This window comes from Mauremys reevesii, linkage group 6, assembly GCF_016161935.1.
Source record: "Mauremys reevesii isolate NIE-2019 linkage group 6, ASM1616193v1, whole genome shotgun sequence".
Lineage (NCBI taxonomy): Eukaryota > Metazoa > Chordata > Testudines > Geoemydidae > Mauremys > Mauremys reevesii.
Genome location: NC_052628.1, coordinates 88,425,106 through 88,450,144, shown reverse-complemented (window position 1 = coordinate 88,450,144; position 25,039 = coordinate 88,425,106). Strand labels below are relative to the sequence as shown.

General features: G+C 40.4%; 1 protein-coding gene across 6 annotated transcripts in view; it reads right to left on the bottom strand.

The window, feature by feature from the left end:
- Positions 1–24,066, bottom strand: part of LOC120408121 (histone-arginine methyltransferase CARM1-like) — a 131,655-nt gene extending 107,589 nt beyond the window's left edge. For 4 of the 6 annotated variants that reach the window (XM_039544719.1, XM_039544721.1, XM_039544718.1 and 1 more), the window contains exon 1: positions 23,515–24,066. In XM_039544719.1, the coding sequence (XP_039400653.1) occupies positions 23,515–23,839 (325 nt within the window). In that variant the 5' untranslated portion in view covers positions 23,840–24,066. Of the gene's footprint in view, positions 1–22,646; positions 22,769–22,920; positions 23,113–23,514 lie in introns of those variants that run through there. The other 2 variants (XM_039544722.1, XM_039544723.1) reach the window with 2 other exon arrangements.
- Positions 24,067–25,039: the final 973 nt, after the last annotated feature.

The following is a 25,039-nucleotide window of genomic DNA, read 5'->3' as shown; positions in this document are numbered from 1 at the left end:
TCAATAACTGTACTACACAATATTAAATTTGCTTAATTTATATTTTTACCGAAGTTTTGACTTGGGCTCTAATTTTGTTTGTTTGGCACAGAACTTACTATTTTAAGAGAGGAAAGCAAAATCTGTCCAGAAAGTTCACATTGACCAATGAGGGAAAATGGGAGCATAAAACCTATATGACTTGCATCATCGAAACCATATGCATGCAGAGTATTTGATTTTATAATGAGATGTGTGGTGATGCAGATGACACATCCAAAAGCAAGAATGAAGGCAATATTCTTCCTTCGAATTCCAGGAGTGGAGGGAAACCAAAACTCTTCCTCCCTTCTTCCCTCTCCCCGTTTTTAAAGCAAGAATCCAGTTGAAATGATCCTTGGCAGCAGATACTGAAATTCACAGTCTGAGCAGAAATATGATAAAGACTTAAAAAAAAAAACCTAGAGGAACAAGTTCTGCATAATTTCACTTTCACAGCTCAGTGCTCAGTGATATTTGAAATGAAAACCCTTTATCCCCTTGCTGGAAATATGTCTAGACAGTGATTGTTTACTTGAAAAACACAGTTATCGGCAAGATCTCTATTTCTGCACATATAGCCCTACTTTACAGTTGAGAGGCAGTAGATATTTAGTTTTATTTGCTTTTGGACTGCTGTTCCTTGACTTAAGGTATTAGGTGAGCTGGCTCTCTCCTAGAGGCCTTAAATAAATACCAAAAATGTACTCCCTGACACCAATAGTTATCTGGCCAATAACACCGCGGACCACCCAAAAAAAGCCTGTATATCACAGGCTCGTTTTCCCTAAACTACTGAACTTTTGCACAGAGTGTACAGTCTTCTTGGTCTATTTTAAAATATATTTTATTGACTTTTCAAGAAAACGTTTTTAAAAAATCCCCAAAGGCAATATTCAAAATATTTAAATAAATCCAACAATCGTTATTACCAACTTCCGGCCAAAGGAATGCCAACATACAAGTCTACTGCTTTAGCTTCCGTATTCTCTCTCTTTCCTGTCTCCACAATATATTTTAAAAAATAGGTCATGTGTCTAGAGGAAGACATACATAGAAGACATTCACCACCAAAATAAATTCCCACATTGCTTCCTTCCACATAACCTTGCCCCTTCACCTATTGTGTTTTTTGCTCTGTACACACCAAATCTAAAATAAAGGCATCACACAGGCAGGGTGGGGTCCAAATGGCCATGGTTACTAAATATACACAACATGCAAGGCCTAGCTGTATATACAAACTGGTGGTCTCGCGGGCTTCTAAAACACAGAACACAGGGAGTGCTGCTAAAAGGCTCACAAAATATGTAAAGGGACACTACACTATTCCTATACACTATGCCACCCCCAGAAAATAAAACCAAAAGTCACTTTTGGTGCACTAGAAATTTCGACAAATGGTTTTGTTCTTTTAGGACTCAGTCCTGCAGTTTGCAAAAACAGAGAGAGAGGGAAGAAAAGCTGCTCCTGGGTCACCTTCTCTGCCCCTGCTTCATAATACAAATAATTGCTATTGACTTCAATGAGAGTTACTCGTATCACAAGGAGTGCAATGACAGCACATCTATCGTTGGCCTCCATTCCAGGGTGCAAGAAGGCCCAGCTGTGGCCACATCTACTCTGACACCATCCCCCATCATCTTCACAGTGTGAACATGGTCAGGCAGGGTCAGATGATCCATTTTTATGAATCAGGCAAACGACATCAGGAGTCAGGACTCTCAATCTCCCCTTATGCTCCTTTAAAAAAAGTGAGCAAAATGCAACTGTACATCTATCCAAGGTTCTTCGGTGGCCCCTGTTATTTTAGTATCTGAAACACCTCACAATCCAATGTATTTATTCTCACATCATCTATGAGGTATGTATGCCAAATATTTTTTCCTTCCATTTATCTGATGGAGAAGAAAGTGGTTTGGATTTTTTGTTTTAATTTTTAGATCCACCTCCACCCCCCTTTAGGTGAGTTCCATTTTACTGCACATTAATGTGGGTCTTATAACCCGACTTTTGCAACTATAGCTGACTATTATGCACATGCACCTGTGAGGGCTCTAGTCTATCAGCTTCAGAACTCAGCTCTCTCTTTGTATTCTGACATGTGATTTAAGCAATACAATCTGTAACCACAAGCAGATTAGGAGTCACTTTCACTGCAAAGTGTGGGAAGAAAACTGTGTCATGGATAACAATATGATTTGTTCCTATTATAGAAAAGTATGCTGATTGCTCAAACTCCATTCTGTGGGCCTCAATGGGATGAAGTGTCATGTTGTGATTACCACACAAATTGTAACCAAACAAATTACCTTTTTCAGATGACATGGTAGCACGTACAGTAAAAATTTTAGGAGCAAATCTCAAGTTATAAAGGAGGAAGCTAGGGTTGGGCAAATAGGTTGATATATAGATCCAGGAGTTCTAGTATTTTTAGGATAGTCAAATCACCAAATCCAAATATCAGCCTCAGAACCATCTTCTCCTCAGCCATGCCTCCTCCAAATATTCATTGTTCATATTAACAAAGAGTGTTACCCAACTAAAAATGGTGCCCGAGTCAGGAGGTGGGGTGCAGGTAGCTCTGTATCTGTCCTCACTGAGCTTTTGGTTCAGTCAATCTCTCGCTGGATATTCTAGATTGTTCTAGATGTAGCCGGCAAAATGAAGGGTCAGAGACTGGAGTCAAGGAGAACACTCTAAAACAACCACGGGGGTGTGCAACTGAGAAAAAGGGTTGCCAGCTTTGGTTGGATGTCTTCCTGGAGGTTTCATCACATGACATAATCCTTAGTTAAAGATTAATCTTTAATTCTTGGAGAATCCAGGACAATCCTGGAGGGTTAGCAATCCCTGACATGAGCAAAGATGTTCAGTGTGGACTGATGCATGGATGTCATTATATTTCAGCGCCATTTTGGATACAGATTATTTATTTTTTATCAATATTTTTATTTGTCTTAAAACATGCACATGTCCTTTGAGAAATGCACTGAAGAGTCACCTTGAATGTCATGCAAGTACCTTGGAAAATGTTGGATGAAATTCTTTGTTGGTATAAATTGGTGCAGCTCCATTAGCTTCAAATTGGAAAATATTAATCAGAAGCTACTACTATAAATCCTTGTGATTTACAGAATACCTGCTGTAGCACTGGACCTGCACATAGTCCAGATGCAAAGAAACCAGTAGAAGTGCATAAGCTATCTCCCTGTACCTTTTAAGGACCTAGGGCAAGAAAACCAAAAATAGCATTTCATAATGCCCTGTGTACTGTTACCAGTAAATTGATCTCACACTGTTGGCTTCTGCTTAGCTTGACATTTAAGGAGTCTGTGCACCAATCTCTTTATATGAAAATGTCTTGGAGAGGACTGGTGTAAAGTGACCAGCCTTGCAGAAATTAAAGGTTAGACAACGTTTCCTCAGCCACCTTCGCGGCTGCTTTTTTCTGTTTTTCTTTTCACCTTTCTACCTATTACTTTTACAAGTGAAATATGGTTCATGTTTCCTAAACAGATGCATCTTGACACTATTTTAAAGGACAGAAGTAATTTGTCAAATAGGGAGTCGAACTATTGTATGAGAATAGGCAGGTCTGTGAAATATGGACAGTTATGTTATTTAAATGCATTCTATATGCAAAACTATACTTCTTTCATGTTAAGAGTGATTTTTTAAATTAAGTTTATATACGTAAATACATGCAATCAATAGCTAGGTATAATTGGATACGTTCTTTTGACAATAAATGCTAAATCTCAAAACATGTTGTTTTCATTAATGTTGAAAAGGCAATATAAAATAATGCAGCACAGTATCCTCATAAAATTTTTTGTACCAAAACACAAAAAGGCTAATATGTAATTTTTTCAAATATATAAAGTCACATGGGGAAAGTGATCTGATTTTGTGTGCAAATATCTTTTAAATGTCATTAACTTGCCTCACATTTTCAATTAGGTAGCAAAAAACAAAAACAAAACAGAACACACAAGAGTGCTATATCCTCTATGACACCAAATATTTTGAAATACAAATGAAACATTCACAAATCATCACTTTATTTTGCAATTTTATGTCTTTAAATATGTTTTGATTGTCTTACTAAAGTTTGGCTATATCAGCACAAATAAAAAACTTTAAAGGGTAAATTGGCATAATATGATTCACTCCACTTTTTTTTTTTAAACAATGTATTTTAGATGGTCATTGAAGTAAAAACAACAACAAATTTGATCAAAGGCATGGTATTCTGAGCGACAATACACAGTTAAAAACTAAATTTTTAAAAAGGTAAAAAACAGGAATGTTATATTATAGCTTGCTCATCTTTACCAACAGCTACTTTAAGCACTTGTGCATGGTATAGCAGGGAAAATTCCAGCAATTAAGGATTTGTAACACTTTATTTAAAAATATAAAATGAAATAGACTACAAGATGCAAATTAACATCTAATATTTAGCACCGGCATTCTGTAGTCAAAAGAAATGTCAGGATATTAAGGAGAAACGATTTTATTTAAGAATTCATCCCCAAAAGAGAGAGACAGACAGACAGAGACAGAAAATCCAGAACATTTTTCTCCATGAAGTTCTAAGGAATCTAGTCCATTCTTCATAATCCCCACCCCCAGTAACTGGACTGTAGCCATTGCCTGATGCACAAGATTTGCTTAACCCACAGGATGCATGTGTGGAAGTATTAGGTTTCTTTAGTCAATTGCGGGGGGGAGGGGAAGAGAGAGACTTATTAAATCTACAGGACTTTAGTGGAGCTACACCAGTTAAGGATCTGGTCCATCATTTTATATCATTCCTTCCTTTTGTTTCCAAACAACATTAGAAGTATTGTAACATCTAGCCTCAAGTTCAAAGTCTTTTCCCCCAGCTCACAGATATTGTATTTGATTCAGAAATGCCTGTCATGCATGATGTGCCAAATATATATCCAGCCAATAAAATCTCTTATAACTCAGACAAACAGGGGCACCTGCACTTTGGCATGCCAAAGCACTACATCTATAGAACATAGTAACTAATAATAAAATTCTGGCAATGGTCCTAGAGTTCAGCCAAAAAACTAGAATCTCTTCCTATGTTACTTTTCCATGCATGTTTGTACATGTTGTAACTGTCTAGATGCTAGTACAGTTTTGAACAAACTCTTCATGTTTCTAATTAGCTTGCTGAACACATAACCTGAGCTACAAACAACAAAAATGAAGTTCCCCAATAATTTATTTCTGCTACAATTCTGGAAACACATTCAAACAATTCCATTTCAGATTTGGAACATTCTATATATCTGACAATATGAGATGAATGGGAGGCTTCTCTCTGGAATACACTTCTTAGTTGCCAGAAATGTTTGGCATAAAAGCAATTGGCACTGAAGTGGTCACACCATCATGATCTCAACTTGCATGGTTCAGTTTTCAGTTACCTATTATTAAACAAAGAGTCATGATTATTTGTTTTTGGACACAAAGAATCTGATCCTAGAAACATATGTAGGAGTAACACATTACTCAGTTTATGCACATGAGTACTCCCCAACTGAAGTAAATGGGGCTACTCATATGACTAAAATTACTCATACATGTTTGCAGGATCAGGAATTCTGACTGTGACTAGAATGCTTATTGGATTTATTTAAATAAATACAAAGTGACACCATCAACTTAGAAAAGTCACACTTCCACTTGAAGAAAATTTAACTACTTTGGGTACAGATAACACTCAAAATTAATACCAAGTGAAAGACTAAGAGGAGGGTTTTTTTAGTTCATTTATTTTATGATTTGACAGCATTTTGAACATAGACAGTTTCCTGTTTCCACATACAGTCAGAGAGTTGTTTTATGGAGAAACAAAAGAGAAAAAAACATTTTAAAAAACAGGAAAAAGTGATCATAAAAATTACAAAAATTGGTAGATACTTTGAACTCTCTCTCTCTTTTTTTTTTAGGTCTAAATTTCAAGTTGATAGTGCTCTCTTAAGTTGGACTGATGTTTTACCATACAAACATTTTAAGGATACGCCTGCCCTTGCTTGAGGGAGTGTTGGGAGAGGGGAGGTTCCCTTGGCTGGATTACAGCACGAAAAATATTAACATTTAAAAAGAAATATTAATATAACAATTTGCAGTAAATAAACAAAATAAAAACAGCAGTGACTGCTTGGCATACATTTGCAGCAAAACTGACAGCAGGGGTGCAAATGAACAAAAGGAAGCATTGTCCAGTGCAGCAAAATTTATATTTTGTTGCTTATGTGATACTTGTCCCCTTAGGTGGTATAGATTAGACAAAACAGGCTCTCTTGCAGGGCTAATCCAAAACCCACTGAAGTCAATGGGAGTCTTTCCATTAATTTCAATGGGCTTTGAATCAGACTGTTGCATGCTTCTGTATCAATCCATTATTTTTCTCTGTACTTGAAATATAGTAAATTCAGCAACATAAACATATTCCCCTACAAAAACAAACAAACAAACAAAAACAAAAAACCCAGCACACGTCTATTTCAGGGGTAAGTTATCCCTTGACTATATAGTTAAGAAGCTAAACATAGTATACACTCTTACTTTCACACTAATTTGCAAATTCTTACTGTTTTTAGAAAATTTAGTTCAATTTTCCTGATTCCCCTGTTCTCCATGCTTCAGCTTCCCCCGTCTGTAAAATGGGAATTATACTTCTTCCTTTCCCCTATTCTTTGTCTATCTTGTCTAGTTAAGACTGCAAATTATTAGGACAGGGACTGATTCTGAATGTATCCTACCCAAACAAAGCCTCAGCTTTGGCTGGAGTACATCAATGCTGTTGCAATAAAAAAAGGTGGAACGGGTACTCATACTATGGTGATAAGCACAGCATAAAAAGAATAGATAAAACAAAATATGCACAAGTGAATCTTGATGGTACATTACATAAAATACATAAATGCCAGAGAGAGAAGTTAACTCAAACCAGGCTGCCACAACTGTGACCAAGCCTAGTAGTATCATAACTAGGGCTCCATGTTTGTCACAGAGAGCGCAGAAGTCATGGATTTAGTGACTTCCTGTGACCTCTGTGACTTCTGCAGTAGCCAGTGTGGCTGAACCCAGGGCCAGCTGCTGGCCCCCGTGGGCCTCCCCCCACGGCAACAGCCGGATTGGCAGTGGGTCTGCCTGGGCTCCCTCCGCAGCTGGTGCTGTAGGCCCCTGGGGCTCCCCTCCGGCAGCTGGTGCCACAGGCTCCCCCCTGGCAGTCCCTCCCCCGCTAAGATTCAATCAGGGGTATTTATGGTATAAGTCACAGACAGGTCAGGGGCTGTGATTTTTTGTTTCTTGCCCGTAACCTGTCCATGACTTTTACTAAAAATACCCATGATTAAATTGTAGCCTTAATCATAAGTCAGCAAAACAGTTTGTTAATAGTGATATTTATTAGTGAGAAGAGGGATTTTCAGTCTCTTTGCTTGCTAACGTGTTTTTAGCCTTGAGGAGTTTGATGCCATCTGTAAACCAGAGACCACATTTAGAGCTGAAGTTTAGAAAAGGGGTGGTATCATCATTGCAAGTGACACACATATAACCTGCCAGTCCCTGAGGCCAGCCCAGAGCATGTGCATATGTTCAGGTAGGCCAGGAAACTCAGAGTCTGACATTATTCCTAGAAAGCTGTACTTTCAGAATTAGCACCAGAGCCAATCAAGCTGCACTTTCAAACTGTTGCTACTATTTCAAACTACAGCATATTAATTTCTAGAGGAATACATACAAGGAGGTGCAGTGGGACGGTTTTGGAAGTGGTCATTTTCATACATGTTAAGGCCAGAAGGGTTCATTAGATCATCTGGTCTGACCTCCTGTATAATGCAGACCGTAGGCTTTTACCTGTATTGAGTGCCCAATAATTTGTTTGACTAAAGCATATCTCCCAGAAAGGCACCCAGTCTTGAAGACATTAAGAAATGGAGAATCCACCACACACCTTGGTAGTTTATTTTATCCTTTATATCCATTGAAGCAATTTCACACTCAAACATGAGGGGAAAAGTTGATGACTGGGGAGTCAACCCCGCTCCTTCCTCCTGCAACCTCCAATATGGACAAAGACTTAGGAAAATAATTTCCTTCCCCAAAAGATGTTGCTGAAATAAAAGAGCACGTGAAACCCACCAAATCTAAGAGGATTTCATAGCACTACTTGGTAACTACATGGAAAACAACAAAAATCTGAGGAGATTAATTAATAAAAACTGATATCAAAAGAAAAAAGGTGAAATCTGAGGTGAGGGGATTATAAAAAAAGCATAATTAGGGAAGTGGAACATTTTGAGGTCCAATTATAAGCAAAGGGGCAAAACCTGAGAGGATTTTATATCACTATTCTAGAAACAGATAGAAAAGGACTAATATGAGACTTTATATGATAGGAAAAAATCAGAGAGGATATTAAGACAATGACAGATAATTAGAAAGAAAATTGAGCCAAATATTAGGGGACTGTATATTAATATTTTAGAACTGGGAAGAAAGGGGGCAAAGCCTGATTATTTGATAATATTAGAAATAAGCAGCATGCTCTGAGCGGATTTTATATTGATATTCATAATATGAGAGAAAAAGGGGGAATCTGAAGGGTTTTTTTAATATCAATGTCCGATAAATAACTAGAAAATGGTGATTCCCCCCAGCCTGTCATTCACACAGGCAGCAGCAAGCCCTGGACTACTGTACTTTAACAAGGGAAGGCGGGGTGATGGAGCAGGAAGGATCGATGGAGTGAGTAGAGGGAAGCAGTGAGGAATGGACAGCTGGTGGTTCTGAGGGGAAGAAGGTGGGACAGGGCAAAGTGGGATTGGATGTACATTCGTATTCAATAATTTAGTAAAAATGGGGAAAAAATCTGTAGAGGATTGTACATCTATATTTAATAATTAGTTGGAAGTTTAAAAGCCAGTCAGTCAGGGTGTGGCCAACTGTCCCACCAGCAGCTCGGAGACACTATTCACCCATATTCCATTCAGGCCCTTATTACCACCCTCATCACCATAGTAGCCCAGTCCCTTCCACCAGGGCACCAAATTGCATGACGAGCAGTTGTTACATGTGACACTCTCTCTCTTTTCCCCCCAGTGAGAAATGAGTGCGAGGGGCTCTTTCATTTAATTTATTTGATACCTGCTGCTGGGCTCTGTTATTGACTGAGAAGTGCAGCAAGCATTGGGATTGCAAAGTGAGGATGCTTGAGGAGGGTCTTACAACTATACTGCTGCTAGAGGTGTAATTTCCAGATCAGGGAGGTGTATACACACTAAGCTTTGATTGAGCTAGCATGATAAAAAAAAAAAAAAAAACAGCATATCCATGGCAGTGCAGGCAACAGCACAGGCTAGCTGTCCTAATGTGTACCTGTGGTCTTGGATGAGACTGTGCTCACCTGTGCTGCCATGGCTACACTGCTATTTTGATCAAAGCTAGTATGTGTAGGAGTTTGTTTCACCTAGGAGCAGCTCCAGAGAAAGATACAGCTCCCGCACAGACAAGCTTTACCCCTGCCATGAGCAGCTCCACTGTACTTGGAAGAGTGGACTTCAGTCTTCACCCTGATGCTTCAAGCAATCTTTAGGTATCCTGGGCCCACCCAGACCATTGTGCACCAACCTAGGGGCTAGTCTGTCTAATATACTAACATGGCCCTCATTACTGTAGTATCTGAGCATCTCACAATCTTTTGTGTATGTATCCTCACAAAACACCTGTGAGGTAAGGAAGCACTATTCCCCCATCTAACAGATGAGGAATGGAGATATGGGGGGGGCATCATGTCAAAGGTCACACAGGAAGTCTATAGCAGAGCAAGAAACTGAACCTGGGTCTCCCAAATCCCAGGTTACCACCCTAACCACGGGGCCATCCTTATTGGATTAGGGTGAAGATAATATACCTTGGTGTTGGGTGCAGTATAAAAATCTACAACACATAAGATATGTTTGGGACATCCTAAAAAACAGCAAAACCCTATCCAGAATCCAGTCTAGTCTCCTGGAGGTTCATTATGAATAACGCCTGCAAACTGTTATATCAAGTGTCCTATCATATCTATTTACACCTCTGATTCATGTACATATATTCTGAAGTGTTAATAATTAACTGTCTTGGGCTCATTGCACATCCCCTATTTTTACTTGCCTGTATGTCCAGACCTGAAGAACCATTAGTTTGAAATCTGCTTTTCTTAATGAGAGAGTCTCAGTCCATGAAAATGCGTCAAAACCTCATGTAGTTTAGCTTAGTCTTTTAAGTTACACAAGTTTTCAATAAAAACAACGTCCCACTCACCATAAAGGCTAATCAGAGAGCATCGCTTTGGACAATCAAGGTATGTCTACACTGACAACAATAATAATCTCTGGCACCAAGTCTCAGAGCCCAGGTCACCTGACTCGGGCTTGTGGGGGTTGTACTACAGGGATAAAAGGAGCAGTGTAGAGGCTTGGGCTAGAGCTCGGGCTCTGACTGACACTCTCCCTCCACACCGGGGTTGAGTCTGGGCTCCAGCCCGAACCCAAATATCTACATTGCAGTTTTAGCCCCCATAACATCTGGGCTCAGACTTGCTGCCACAGGCCTTATTATTTTATTTATTTATTTATTTATTTATTTATGCAATGTTAACATATCCTCAGTGTCCTGAGGCAAACATATACTATGGGGATGCTGTTGCTATGGCCTGTCCCACATACTTAAACTTCAGTCTGTAACCAAGATGGATGTGAGCGAGCAGGTGTGGAGCATGGGGAAGGGGGAGGAAATCACACACTCACAGTAAAGCACTGAGATACTCTGCTCTTCATCAGTTCCTCTTTACAGTAACTAAGTATCATGCTACCCAGAGACATTCAGAAACCAAAGAGCTAGTGCCTATTCACAGGCATTTTATCAGCATTGATAAAGAAAAGCAGCAGCAAAGATACAAGCAAACCATTGAGAAAGTCACTGCAGAAACAAAGTCAACCAGTTTTGCTCTTCAATGTTAACTGTTCGAGTCTCTTGTCCATTCTGACAAATACAAATACTCAGTGCAAGACTACCAGGCACAGAAGGTCAGATTGACCTCAAACCGCAGCTGACCTTGGAACAGCACACAGCTGCTCAGAGCTCCCAGGTACAAGAGGGTTAAACCCACTGCTCCACCCCTTAGGAGGCTGCAGCATCTTATTGCCTCTCACCAGGTTCAGCCAACTCAGGTGGCCTGTGTTGTGGTAGAGGGTGGAGGAGAAAGGTGTTGTGTAACCGTGGCACAGGCGCTCTCTCCCCCTCCTTGGGGTGAAGGTGTATAAATGGCGAACATTACTCTGTCATTCAGAACCTGTATTAAATGAGGAAAAGAAGGCCTTTCTTCAGCAAAGTAACACTATCCAAGAAAGCACTTAAAGAAATGCTTAAAAAAATAAAGCATGTGCTCTAGGTAGTTTCCTCAAAACAGGCCTAAATCTGAACATAGGAAATGAAACCAGCACTGACATCTAACCTTCACCAGTGAATTTTTTTTTTAAAACCACTCAAAGAAATAATGCAGTCAATATATCCACTGTGTTTGAAATAAAGGAGAAAGAAGAGTGCTCGCTGTTTCTGGATAACCACTAATTGATAACCCCACAGCCTGATGCATGTTCACTTCTTTTGGATCTAAAGGCATTATAGGGGCACTAGATTTTTCACAACTCTATTCCCCATAATTGTGCATCACCACCAATATTGTCTTTATGGCTAAATGCAGTAAAGAATTAACTAGTTCTCACTTATTTCCCACTAAAAATTAAAAAAGAGTTGTTTTATCTGATTTAGAGCTTTTTTTTTTGTAAATGGAAAAGCCTGAAGATTGATATTAAGAAGTTCTGACATGCCAGTATTTGTTATTCATCTGGTCGTGTTGTTCTAGCAGAAACAGTACAGACAACACAAGAAAAAGTTAAGTATCTATTGTGCACTCACAGTCTAATCAAGAAGAATATGAGAGATTTACTATTTAGGTTGTGAGCTATATCTGATGGTCTTGGCTACTTAGAACATGCATGGTATAGTTACATAAAGCATACTACCTAGAGCATCCCATTTTAACACTGCTCATTGTTGAACCTAAGAATGAATTAATGGTATCTACAGCAAGGTTTTTCAAATTTTGAGAATACGATCACTTACCCAGATTACATAAAGGTAACATCTCGTTAATATTGTGGTTACTATAAACACAGATGTTATGCCAGATATGCTTCAAACCTACGCAGGTGACAACCAGAGCTTGGCCCATGTGAAAAATAAGGGAAATAAATGTTCAGAGTTATTGAAAAGTCTTGAGTTATGATCTGTTCTCATTAGAAGGCATGGAACTATGAAACAGAACAGCTACAGGAAAATCTCAAGATTCCTATTTTTAATTGCATCAGATTCAGCCATACTAATTCTTCCTTCATACAGACTAATCTGCTCCCTTTCAAGAGCTGCCTAATGGAAAGGACCTGCAGTTTCCCCTTGAAAAAAAGAAAAGAAAAAAAGTAATCCTCTAAAATAGGTGTGATAATTTAAACAACCTTTAAATTATTTGTTTAATCCCTCCAAGAAATCCTCTATGATTCAATGACACTTCTGAAAGACATGGAAAAGAGCAATTATAAGCCTCCATACAGCCAGAGTATCAGGGAGGGCCTGAATTATACTCCCAAAGTACCATCTTCATGATTTTCTTAGTCTTCAGGAGCAACCATTTGTCTTCACTAAGAAAAAGGAGGATTTGCATGGCATAAAAAGTAGATAAGAAGCTACAACAGCTTTGCTGCTTAGAACTGTTTGCAATCACTACTGTACTTGAGCGGACCATTGTTGCTAATAAAGACAATGCATATGTATTTACAGCACCAGAACAGATGTACAACTACTTTTCAGTTCCTAATACAGATTTCCAAATTTGATAAATTTGGTTCAGTTTATAACTAAATTGTAAGTTTTATATGTTTTAAAACTTATCAGGAGATTAAACAATCTAAATATCTACTTGGGGGAAGTAAAATAATAGTGCAGTTCATCAAAGTAAAAAGTATCTGATGTGGGGAAATGAATGGCCCAGGGGACTGGTAACAGAGTATGAACTGTGTCCCCTTCAGATTAACTGCTTGTATCGAGCTCAGGTGAGTATTGCCTGAAAATCATTACAATTAGTGTTTTGTGGCCTATGAGAAATGAGTTGGTCTTCTCAAACTAGTTCCATATCTCAAAAAATTCACTATTGCAAATTACAGAAGTTAGCACTCTTGTGCCAAGGATTATAATGAGGGGTAAGAATCCTCCATATTTTCCATGTTTCTGGAAAATGACAATGGCATATTACATACTTGTCATCTTTACTCAGTATTGCCAATTTTACACCAGCTAAGGATCTGGCTTAAGATATGTTCTAACAATTGGGCCTATAATTTTGCCTGCTTGGGAACTAACTATAAAAAGTAAGTCAAGTTGTTTTTAATAGTGAATGTTATTAAACAGGTGCAAAAAAACCCCAGAGAAATTAAAATTAGTCCAAATAAAAGGTCTAGCTGCCGTAGCTCAAGGACAGTAAGGTTGAATTTAATAAATAAAAAAATCATGGAAACAAAGTTACCTATGCCAAGTTCGGCCTTACACAAGTGAGTTAAATTGGTTAATTCAAATAATAAGATGAACTATGCTGCCCGTTTTTCAACCCACTCCTCTTTGCGGGGCTTGTTACAAGAAGACTTTAAAAAACTCTCATCTTATGTTCCTCTATCCCAAACCAGGAGGAACAGACCAGACAAAATGATTTTCTTTCTGAGAAGGACACGAGGTCTTGCTCTTGTTTAAGGAACTTTGTTCTTCACCAGGCTGCAAGTCCTGAAAGTCATCATATCATCATGATATCCTGTGCTCAGCCCATCAGTAAGGATACATAACTGTGGTATTTTCTGCCCAACCGTTCTTCCTCCTATCCTCCCTCTCAGCTTTTCGCTGAATCCTAATATCAATTGCACTGCATTCGTCAGCACAGCAAGATGAGATGGGCCATCCAGCCCTGCTTTGTCTGAGAAGGTGGCCAACCAAATGACATTCCTGACTGGAATGTGAGCCAGGGTCCAGAGCAACAGGTGTTGTGGCCAACGAGCCAGACTAAAGCATCCATTCATGACTGACCAACGTTCCAAGATCATGGACAAAAGCCTTATTTAAACCCCCCTCCCAACCATCTTTTCTATCCTCTTTCTTTTTCACCTTGTGTCTGTCTGTTAAAACTGGAAAAGTAAATAAATACCCTTCATAAATCATGATTGACTGACTCCAATCCTTTCCTTTTCATCAAAGAAAGGCTGTTAGTAAAATAAAAAACTAATATTTTGCCTCCAAAAGAAGAAAGACTTTAATAGGTTGTAATTACATTCATTTTGCATAATTACTCAATTTCAGTCTCAAAGTTCTTGTTTTGCTTTCTTGTTCTTTCTTGCATTTTAATCAATAACTTTTTAACTTTAGAATAAGTGCTTTTGGGTGTTTGCCAAAAAACTGAGTGAAGCGGCCTCCAGAAAATGAATTGTAACATTGAAACAATGTTGGACAGTGAGAAGATTTACAACACCTTAAACTCTTTTGGCTCTTGAAATCAATAAAACAGGTATCAACAATGGCTGAGGTAGTGAGGAACTTCTTTAGTCAATGTAGCCTCTGAGATAGTACTGCCCCCCATTCTCTCTCTCTCTCTCCCTCTCCCTCTCTCTCTCTCTCTCTCTCACACACACACACACACTTACTTCCTCCCTCCACCTTTCTGCCCTAATCTAGCTGGTTTATAGGTTTGGCTTCTCTCATAACTGGGAACCGATCATGCGCTATTGAAGTCAATGTGAGTTTTACCATCTACTTCTCTGGGCAGAAAACCAAACCCCTGCAGAGGAGGAGGATACCTTAAACAATTTATATCACCTCATTAAAAAATGGATCAAAGTTGGATACTATTTCTCCAAAGATTCAGAAGTTGGAAGCTTCAGTAGAACAAAGGGAACACTTAAGATATCAAATTATGCTGTATTTAAATATTAAATAAATGTTATTGAAAACATTAGTACCAGACAATGTTATGTTGCTTCTGAGATTGAAAGCCCTGGAAAAAAGTCCAGTGTCTGCAGTCTATAACCAATAGGCTTAAAAAAAATACTAAAAATAATCTTTTTACCTCAATGCTCAAATTATTTGAAAACTGTTGGATGAAAAATTTAATCCTGAGTTAGCCAAAGGACTTTTAATTTGTCTCAGTTCAAACTATTTTGAGAGAGATGGGTATACAGAGCAGGGACATCTTCAGAACCCTACACCTTATTTTCAATATTCTTAAAACTTGCATTTTTTTAAAAAATAATCAAAAGGGGAAAAAAGGCTTAATAATTTCCCAAATTTAAGACCCAGTTCTGTAAGACTGTTTCAATTTTCAAGTGAAGAATTTGTAAAACCTTTCTGCTCAACATGCAAGTTTTTTATGTAGCAAAACATGATACTTAGATATCTCCATCTTTTTATGATGGAGTACAAATTTGTGTTCCCACAGCTTACTTCTGAAATCTTAACTGTAAAACTAGCACTTGGAGGAAAGACTGTGGTTTTGAAAATCACTATAAATTCTTATCTTCTTGATTTCTGAATTGAAGCAAATCAACAGAGCATTTATTAGACTTCAAACTATGTCTCTGATTGAAATATATTTACTGTGGAATTTGTCCTATGTAATGTTTATGTGGGGCTGTGAATAGGTTTTTGATTGGCCTAATGTACTTCCCTTGGTGATTTCCTTTTTGGTTAATGTTCTACAGATTGTCTTGTAATTCAAGACCACTCTCAGATGCCCATACTTTTAAAAATAATAAAAAGCTAAAAAAAGAAAAAATTAAAAGTTAGCTTGTGTAAGTAAACTCACACTAACAACCAATAGAACAGAAATATATTTCAGTTATCCTCGAGTCTCCTCTCTTCAGTTTACACAACTTTCTGTTTCCCCCTCCCCAAAAACTCACAAAATATACAAAGAACAAAATGCATACTTATTCCAGATGTGAATTTCGACTAGCATGAGGCTACCAGTCTCTGAATTGGGAAGTCTGTTTTGAGTAAGATAGGATAGTTTAAATGTAACTACTGTCAGGGAGAAAAAAGAAAAGCAGCAGTGTTCAGTAGAGGAATTTTTTTCTTACTGGTTGAAACAAACAAGCCTCGTCATCCAGTTCATATTTGGCTCCTATACACTGTGCAATGCAGGTCCTGTGAATAAAACTGTTTCCATCATTAACCTATTTAGGCTATCATTCTTATGTGTATTTCAAATATAATTAAATATATTTGCTAGACAGCACTACTGCATTTTCCTATACATTCTATAAAGCCAGAAAATGTAATATGATTTAAGTTTGTTTCTAAACCAAAACAAGCATGTTCTCTTTCTTATTTTAAATAGCTTGACAATAATATTGTGATTCTATAAAAAAAGCACACTAGTCTCATTAAAAATTTGCTTTAGAAGGTTCAAAGCTTTGCTGGCTTAAATTTAAGGTTGCTATTTCTTTGTATATCAAGGAGTGTTACGGGGGAACACCCCCTGCCCCCCCCCCATACGAAAACCTACAACTTCTGAAGCATGGAAATAAACATTTAAGGGTGGGTAGAGAAATATTAAATGTTGCAAACTCTTGCGATTTTATCATAAATCTTGTGATTTTGGGGATATCTCCAGAAGCTGCAATCCAGAAATTGCATGAGAATCTCAGCTTTCATTTATTTAAAAACATTTCTACCCCTCATGGTTATGGAAAAAAGCTGTTCATGAAGTGAGTGAATCCTAAAGTCTCAGAAAACAGAAGGGGGGGCAACACTGATGATTAAAAAATAACCTCATGATTTTTGAACACCTGAGGTAGGCAGTACTAAAATATTCAAAATCACTCACAGTTCGTACATACAATTCCACTGTACTATTGTAAAATCAAATCACCTTAACTCCACCTCCATATACCTCTCTCGTCTCAGCCTAAAACATCAGACATACATTGTCACCCAGCTTAGCCATCCTACGTTATCATAAAAACTACAAACTCTGGCAAACTACAAACCACAACATATGACCCACACACAACCACACTCCACCTATAATTTCACTCTCCCATAATTAGCCAGAGATGACATCATCTTTATGTTCTTATGTGGCCTCATCATCATAGTACCTAAGCCCATCACAAATATTCACGAATGTATCTTGCTTGTTACTATCCATATAAAGACCAGAGATTTGAGCCTCCCCACCCAGCTACACCGCATGGTTTAGAGACTGAAATAGGTCACATCTTATTTTCCATGTACATTTCAGAAGCAGTACACCTTTTCCCCACCCCACCATCACAGCCATATCCAAAAAATCAACCTGCTACATCCACTTTCCCTATAATGGCTGGAAATCCCACTATTCACCCTTTGAATAAGAGTCAACAAGTCTGTCCCTTTGTGGACACAGTCTACATGTTCACCTACATCCAATCCACTCAATAAATACAGGCCACACACCTGATCATCACAGCAATATAGCACATTACCTAATTACCACACTAGAGAGAAAAGAGTCAACATGTGTACAGTGTGTATTACATTTTGATTCACCATTAGAACTAGCCAAAACTTGGGATTTCTGGTTCACAAGAAATTTTGATATTTCAAAATTTGCCATGAACTGGAAATTCAGAAAACCTTTTGTTTCAGAAACACCAACACACGGCATTTCTGAAAATATTTATGCTCCTTAGGAGCCCATCCCAGGACTTCCAGGCTCCCTGCTACGCATCTGGGGGCCAATCCCCAGGTTCCTGAAAGTTTTGGCATGGCGGGGCTGCCCTGCAGCCACAGACCCTGGAAGTCTGGGCTCCACAGAAGCCCTCCAGGAGATCTGGCAGAAAACCAGGCAAGTTTTCAAATGAAACCTACCTGATGGACAGGGTTCCATTGGAACCCTGCCTGTGGTACAATGAAAATTCATTGAATCCAAAGAGTTTCATGAAACTTTATGGGTTTGACAAATCTGCGTCTTCTCTGATGAGCTCTATTCATGGTCAGCATACAAAAATATGGTTAGTATTATGTCTTTGCTCTCTACACAGCATTAAGGATATGATGAAGCCATATGGACACAACTGGACTCCGAGTAACTGTATTTGCTACCTGCCTCTCCCCCCAGTTCCCCCGAGTCAGAGAGTGAGTCTCTCTCTCTCTCTCCCCGCCTCTCCATATATATAAATATAAATATAAATTTAGCTACTCTGTTAGATACCTGCTGCTTCTGCAATTGAAGATATGGAGGCCCAGTAGAGGGCTCCCAAAGGGATGCTACTCAATTCCTATATACTACAGTTAATAGAAGCATATCCCTGCTAGATGGATAGTGGGAAGCCAAGAGGGACAGAGTTACAGTTATTTTTTGGAATAGGTGAGCTAAATGTTTTATATGTACACTTACCCAAGAGTTTTAAGGACCAAGAAAGTATCTGAACATTTTTCTACCTTCCCTTGTAAGTAAGCAGCTAAATATTTATACTTAATACCCTTATTAACAGTACTATTATATAGCACTTGTCATCAATAAATCTCAAAGTGCTTTTCAATGGAAGTATCATTGCCATTTTACATATGGAGAAACTGAGGCACAGACCAGTGAAGTGACTTGCCCAACATCACCCAGACGTTTATTGGCAGAGGTGGGAATAGAATCCCAGGTCTGCTAAGTCCCAATGCAGTGCTCTATCCACTAGGCTACACTGCCTCATTGGTTAAGATTTATTTATTTTTTAACTCTAACATTCCTTGGTACACATATGTAGCAGAGCAACATTAATCAAGATTGAGGAAGCAAGTTTTTTATTTAACTTCCCTGTTTACAAAAAACAAAAACAGCAGCGACAAAAAACTTACTAGGCCAATAGAGCTTAGTAGCTCCACAGTGTCTTCTCTCCTGCCATTCCAAAATGCAATCTGGGCATGACTACAAGTCCCTGTTGCCCCAAGCTCACACTATCCAGCAAAGCTCATGAGCACCACAGGATCTCTGGCTCCCTATGGCTTCCATTTTCTGGCACAGCTTTGGAGCTCTGTAGAATACCTGTGTTTATGGCTCCTCTGCTTCAGCTCCTACATTGCATATGGCAACGTATCTTCAGCATTCCCATGACCCCTCCACTTCTGCACAGACTTTATAAAGCATCTGTTGTGCCACGCAGACTTCACATTGGTATACTGTACATGCTTTAATTAAAGCTGAAAGGTCTATATTGGTAAATAATTTCCAACATTTAAGTTCAGTTATCCTATTCTTTACATGGTAGTGGTATGTGACTGTGTTTAAAGTTTGAAGATTTGCAGTCAAGCTGTTTTTAGCTAGAGGGACGACCCTCTCCCCAAAAGAGGACTCAGAATAAAATATCAAGTTTTTAAATCATTCATAACTTAACAATGGTAGGACTAGTAGACTTCCAAGGTTCTGAACAAATGGTCTAGTAATCACAAAATTACTTGCCCTGTGCAATGTTAGAAGTCAACAACTTTGCACCTGTGGTATAATGGAACTCTCTACAGGAAACGTAAAGCTCCTCTGTGCAAGAGATGGTTCTTCCTCAGGGGCTGGCCCAAGACTGTGGAATGGACTCCCAGAGGAACTAAGGACCATCACAAATCTCACCCTCTTCCGCTCCAAATGCAGGATACACCTCTTCAGTGTTGCCTTCTCTAGCATAAACATATAGCAACGTGTGTGTATATATATTATATTCCAAAACACTCCACTGTGTACCCACTCTGCCACTGAGGGAAAGGATAAAAGAACAAACACATGACAGAAGTTGTCCTGATGCTTAATGCACTACTGGAAAGCACTCGAATAAGATGGTGAGCATGGTATAAAACCCAGATAGAACAGAATAAATGGACGTGATGATAGGACTTATGTTGGAAATCAGGGCTCCGTTATAACTACAGATCTGCTGCTACAGAGTGCCTCCATATTGACAGTCATTTTTAATCATCTGTAGCTCAAAGACAGGGTAACCAATTTTCCTTTACACTTTGAAGAAAAAAATAGCGTGCCATTCTGCAATGAAGCCATTGCTACAAATAAAGCCTACAGCTAGTAGACAAACCATGCAAGTCTGTAAAGACCAGAACAGAACCCTGGTTCTTAAGCACCAGAAAAAACAGTCTGCTACTCCTTGAGCTAAGAGAAAGCCTTCTACCTTGGTTAAGTAGAGGAGGAACCTTAATATTTGCTCTAAGCTGCAACCATCCACCAGAGGGCAAAGTACTCCCACACAATAATCATCACAACAAATATTAATAAGTTTGCTGAATTACAACTTTTTGCCTACACATAGCCTTTGCACAATTTTGGAAGAAAATTTAGTCACACAGAAAGTTTGAAGGGTTAGAAGTCATGTTTGAGCTACAGAGACACTAAGAAACAAGTCAAGATTTCAAGTCAGCATGTCTTTTAAAATAACCTATTTGTAAAGAGAAGACACATCATGACCAATTTTATTCAATCTTCACAGAAAAGTCCTCCTTATCTTTTAAAGTAAATGTGACAACTTTCAGCCCAAATCAAAATCAAAGGGGGCTAAAATAAGGCACATAAGAGAAGTGTTTGCAATCTTAATCTCTCTCTTAATACAGTAACTGCTCAAGCAGCAAATGATAAAACTGCCATATGGCTCTAAAAAGAATCTCCCCTCACACCTGGTCTGACAGTGCTTAGGGTGCTGTGTGAATGTGCAGGAGGCGAGGACAGGGAGATGTGCAAGCCATCTAAAGAGCTACAGTTGTGGATGCATTCCCCTCTTTTGCCAAGGATGGTACTGCCCCCAATGCTATTCAGTGTCCAAAAGCCATAATTGAGCCCTTAATAAACTGGAGCCTGATCCTGTACTCACATGAGTAGTCCGCACCGAAGTCAAACACTTGCATGATTAAGGAACTGCCTTTGGTGAGTAAAGGCTGGGAGGATCAGGCCTCAATTCTGTCCAAGTATCACATGTAAATACAAGCCTTTATTAGATCAGCATGGCAGCACCGGGACAAATCTGTGAATTGGATCAGCAGCAGAGAAACCAAAGCAGCATAAAAGGCTTTGGGATTTGTTATGGACTTCAAAGGCTGTTTAAAAACCTAGACTTGATAAAAAGAATGTCTTCATTGTATTTTTCAAGTTTTCAGTTGGGTCACACGATCCTTTTCCAATTCAAATATCTGTTAACTTTAAATGCTGGTAGAAAAATAAATTCCAGTGTATTTAATGGATGATGACTGTCAGTGCTTATAAAAGCTAAGTAAGTGTATCTGAGGCATTAAAATGGACATAACCAGTCAGATAAGTGATATCCAATCTTCCAAACAATGGACCTCTAAATCCCACTCCATACCATCTTACTATCCTTACCTATGGTCAGTTTTGGGGAGAGAGAGAAGGACTGACAAATGCTACATTGTCTGACTGTTTAGTAACATGGACAAGTATCTACTAACAATTAGGATGAGATCAGACTGATTTACACTATTGACCCAAACAGGATTTTAATCTGCTGTACCACCTAATCTCACACTCCCTTGCAGCACTTTTTGGGCCCAGTCTTCCAACGTGCCAATGGGAGTTAAAGGGTGCTCAACACATTGCAGGATAGTCCCAGAGTTCATTTGTTTTGCTAACTGACAGCACTCATTTTCCTTTTGTAGCCATTACACTTTTGAAGTATTTTTTTTTACTGTGCTCTCGCTAGCCCCAGATCCCTTCCCCCTATTTTTTTTCTTATTGAAAGCCTAATGTACTAGCAAATAAGTATATAAAATACACCACACATTGAACCAAGTGACCAAAGTTCTCTTTACATTTTGACAGAGCATGTGCACAGATGCACTCTTTACCTGTGCTTTGTGTGCTTGCCCCCTTTTGAATCCTAAAATAGCATGACACATTTGCAGACAACAATAAGAAGTGACTGGAGGGCTGATCCTTGCCATTCACAGTGTATGGAAAAAGGGATGTATTTTCTTGGATTTTATTTATGAGACTAATTGAACACCACTGCTAACAGTGGTTGGACATGGCTTTGATACATTGCCTTGCAGCATTACAACCAGACTAACACAGGGAACCAGTGTGTGAGAAGTTTTAAGTGTTAACATAAACAGAGTCAAATTAATGCATCTAGGGAATGGTTTGCCCCCCACCCCCATTCAATTTCGTTGCTTTTACCCTCTTGTCTAGGGAGGAATCAAGAGCTTATCCTTCAAGGATGTTAAACAAAGACCTATTCTATCTATGTCTGGTTAATGTTAAAAATCCCATAGCACGCACTTAAAATACAAAATAAAAATAAAACAGTAGGGGGAACAGCCCTGACATTTCCGCCAATACTTTTCCTCCATAAAATTAATTGATATCAAAAGGTCCTATGTGCATTTCACAAGCACATAATGGCAGCTATGTTTTCACTAAAGCCACAGTAAGAACCTGTATCTACTAATCCATTACTTCCTAGGACATTGTGAGATCATACCATTTACCCCACTATTATCAGCGGGGTTTGGTGCTGTACAAACAAATGGAGACACAGCGCCTGTCCAGCTGCAGCGTGTCTCTCCAAACATTGCTACTGCGCTCATCACCACAGTATTGTTATTCATTACTTGTACTGCAAGAGTAACAAGGGACCCTCAACGACAGGAGGTACACAGAATAAAGGAACAGCCCTGCCGCAAAAGCTGACAAAATGCAGTGTCTTCACCAGATGCTAAGCCATGTTCTCCTCCATTCAGTCACTGTTACAGCACCTGAAGCCGCGAATGGTGCATGGAGTAACTGACTCAAGAAGGGGCTCAGTGCACTGCGGACAAGGCAACTACTGACTACGCAGGAAGAAACTTCTGTCCTGCAACTGAACATGAAAGTCAGGTGGCCGCAGTCATTACACCCCCATTACATCGAATCTCGGCCTCGGCGTGAGTCTAGAGACACAGCCACTCTGCAACAAGTTGTGCTGCCTGCCGCGGGGGGAGAGGGATTCCCACGTTCAGAGCAGCCGCCCACGCTGCGCTCGGCGCAGCAGCCGCGCAAACGAAGACGGGCTGCGCCGAGCTGCCCAGTGCGCGCACGCGCCCCCAGGGGAGAGTTCCTCAGCCCCCCGCCATCCCTCCCTCCCTCGTGCAAAGCGAGCCCTGCCCCTGCAGGGGCGAGCCCCGGGGCAAGCGGGGCCCTGCTCGCCGGGCAGGGAGCTCGCTCCCACGGCGGGGGAAGGATGGGAAACAGTTTTCAACAGCAAGCCGGGCGCCCCCCCCCCGAGCTGCCCTGTCAGGAGCAACCCCCCGCCCGCGACAGCCACCAACCCACCCACGCATCCTCGCAGCCGCGCGTGCTCAATACTTCACCGTCTGTCACAGTCACGTCTGCATCCTCCTCGCCCGGCTGCACCGCCAGCTGGAGCGCGCCCTGGTTGGGGCTGGCAAGCTGCAGCCCCCCCCGCAGCTGCTCCTCGCTCACCAACAGCAGCTTCACGCTGTACTGCAGGAGCTGGTGCTGCTGAGGAGCAGCCATGATCCCTGCCGCCGCCCAGCCTCTGCGCTCAGGCGGCTGCTGCTGCTTCCCCGGCCCAGCGCAGCGCGCAAGGGAGCTGAGGAAAAGGGAGAGACGGCGGGTAGGTTTCACTGATAAGCAAGTCCCACATTTGAGACACCTCCCGGCTCTTTCTGGCATTGGCAACGCAGCATTCTCCCCTCCCTCCCTGCCTGCCTCTACAAAGCCGGCTCAGCCACTAGCAGTTTCCCAACCGCTCGGGGTAAGCCCTGTTTGGCGACATCTCGGCGCTTGCAGCAGAACAGTGACATCTCCTGGCCACCGGCGTGGCTACACCTGCGGACCGGAGGGCAGCCATGGCTTCCCGCAGGACTCTCCAGGCAGCCGTGCACAAGCCTGGCTCACGTGAGCACCCCCGCGCTGGAGACGCCTTGTGAGGCCTGCTTCAGTGCATCTCACCCTCCTGAGGAAGGATTTTGTGGTGAAACATTTAAAACCCGCTTTCCCCTCGAAAGCACCCACGTTCCGAATGCAGCAGTTTGCCCGAAAGCTGGGTGATGTGTGAGGCACTCAGAGCTGGGTGTCAATGAAGGTCACAGTTCACATTCTAAATGTGGGAATTTGAAAATAGCAAAACATCTGGGAGCAAGGTTCCCTGACCCCTGCTTTTCACATTCTGGGGAGATAAAGGGGGAGAGGGGGCTGGTTTAAATTGGCGGGGTCCAAACTAGTCCCTATTTTTTAAATTGTATTCTGGACTTCATTTTTGTGTGTTTCAGAATGGTTGTGAAGTTAGCCAAGACACCCAAAAATTCTCTCTCCTGGCAGTGTAAAAACTGTAGGGCTGCAGCATGTAGCTTGTTTGCCCTCTGTCCGCTGAGAACTGGGAAAGGAAAAGAAAAGAACCTGTGTTATTTGGAATGTAGTAAAACACACTGACGCTCCAATCCTGTAAACTCCGAGGATGGAATCTACAAAGGGATTTAGGGTGCATCTACACTGCAAAAAGAGATCCGTGGCAGCCAGTCTCAGAGCCAGGGTCAGCTGACTTGGGCTAGCCGTTTAGACAGCAGGGCTTGGGTTGGAGCCCAGGCCCCGAGACCCACTCCCACTTGCTGGGTTTCATAGGCCCAGGTTCCAGTCGGGCCCAAACATCTCCATTGCTATTTTTAGCCCTGTAGTGTGAACAGGAGTCTGTTGATCCAGTCCCTGAGACTTGCTGCTGCAGGTCTTTTTTGCAGTGTAGGCATATCCTCAAGCGCTGCAATGCTGAGCAAAGAAATGCCTAGAAAATCACATGTACAACACTGCTATCCCTGTGGGTGTCCTAACTACTGACTAGAGTCATTCTCTCTCTCTGCCCCAATGACCATGTAAGTA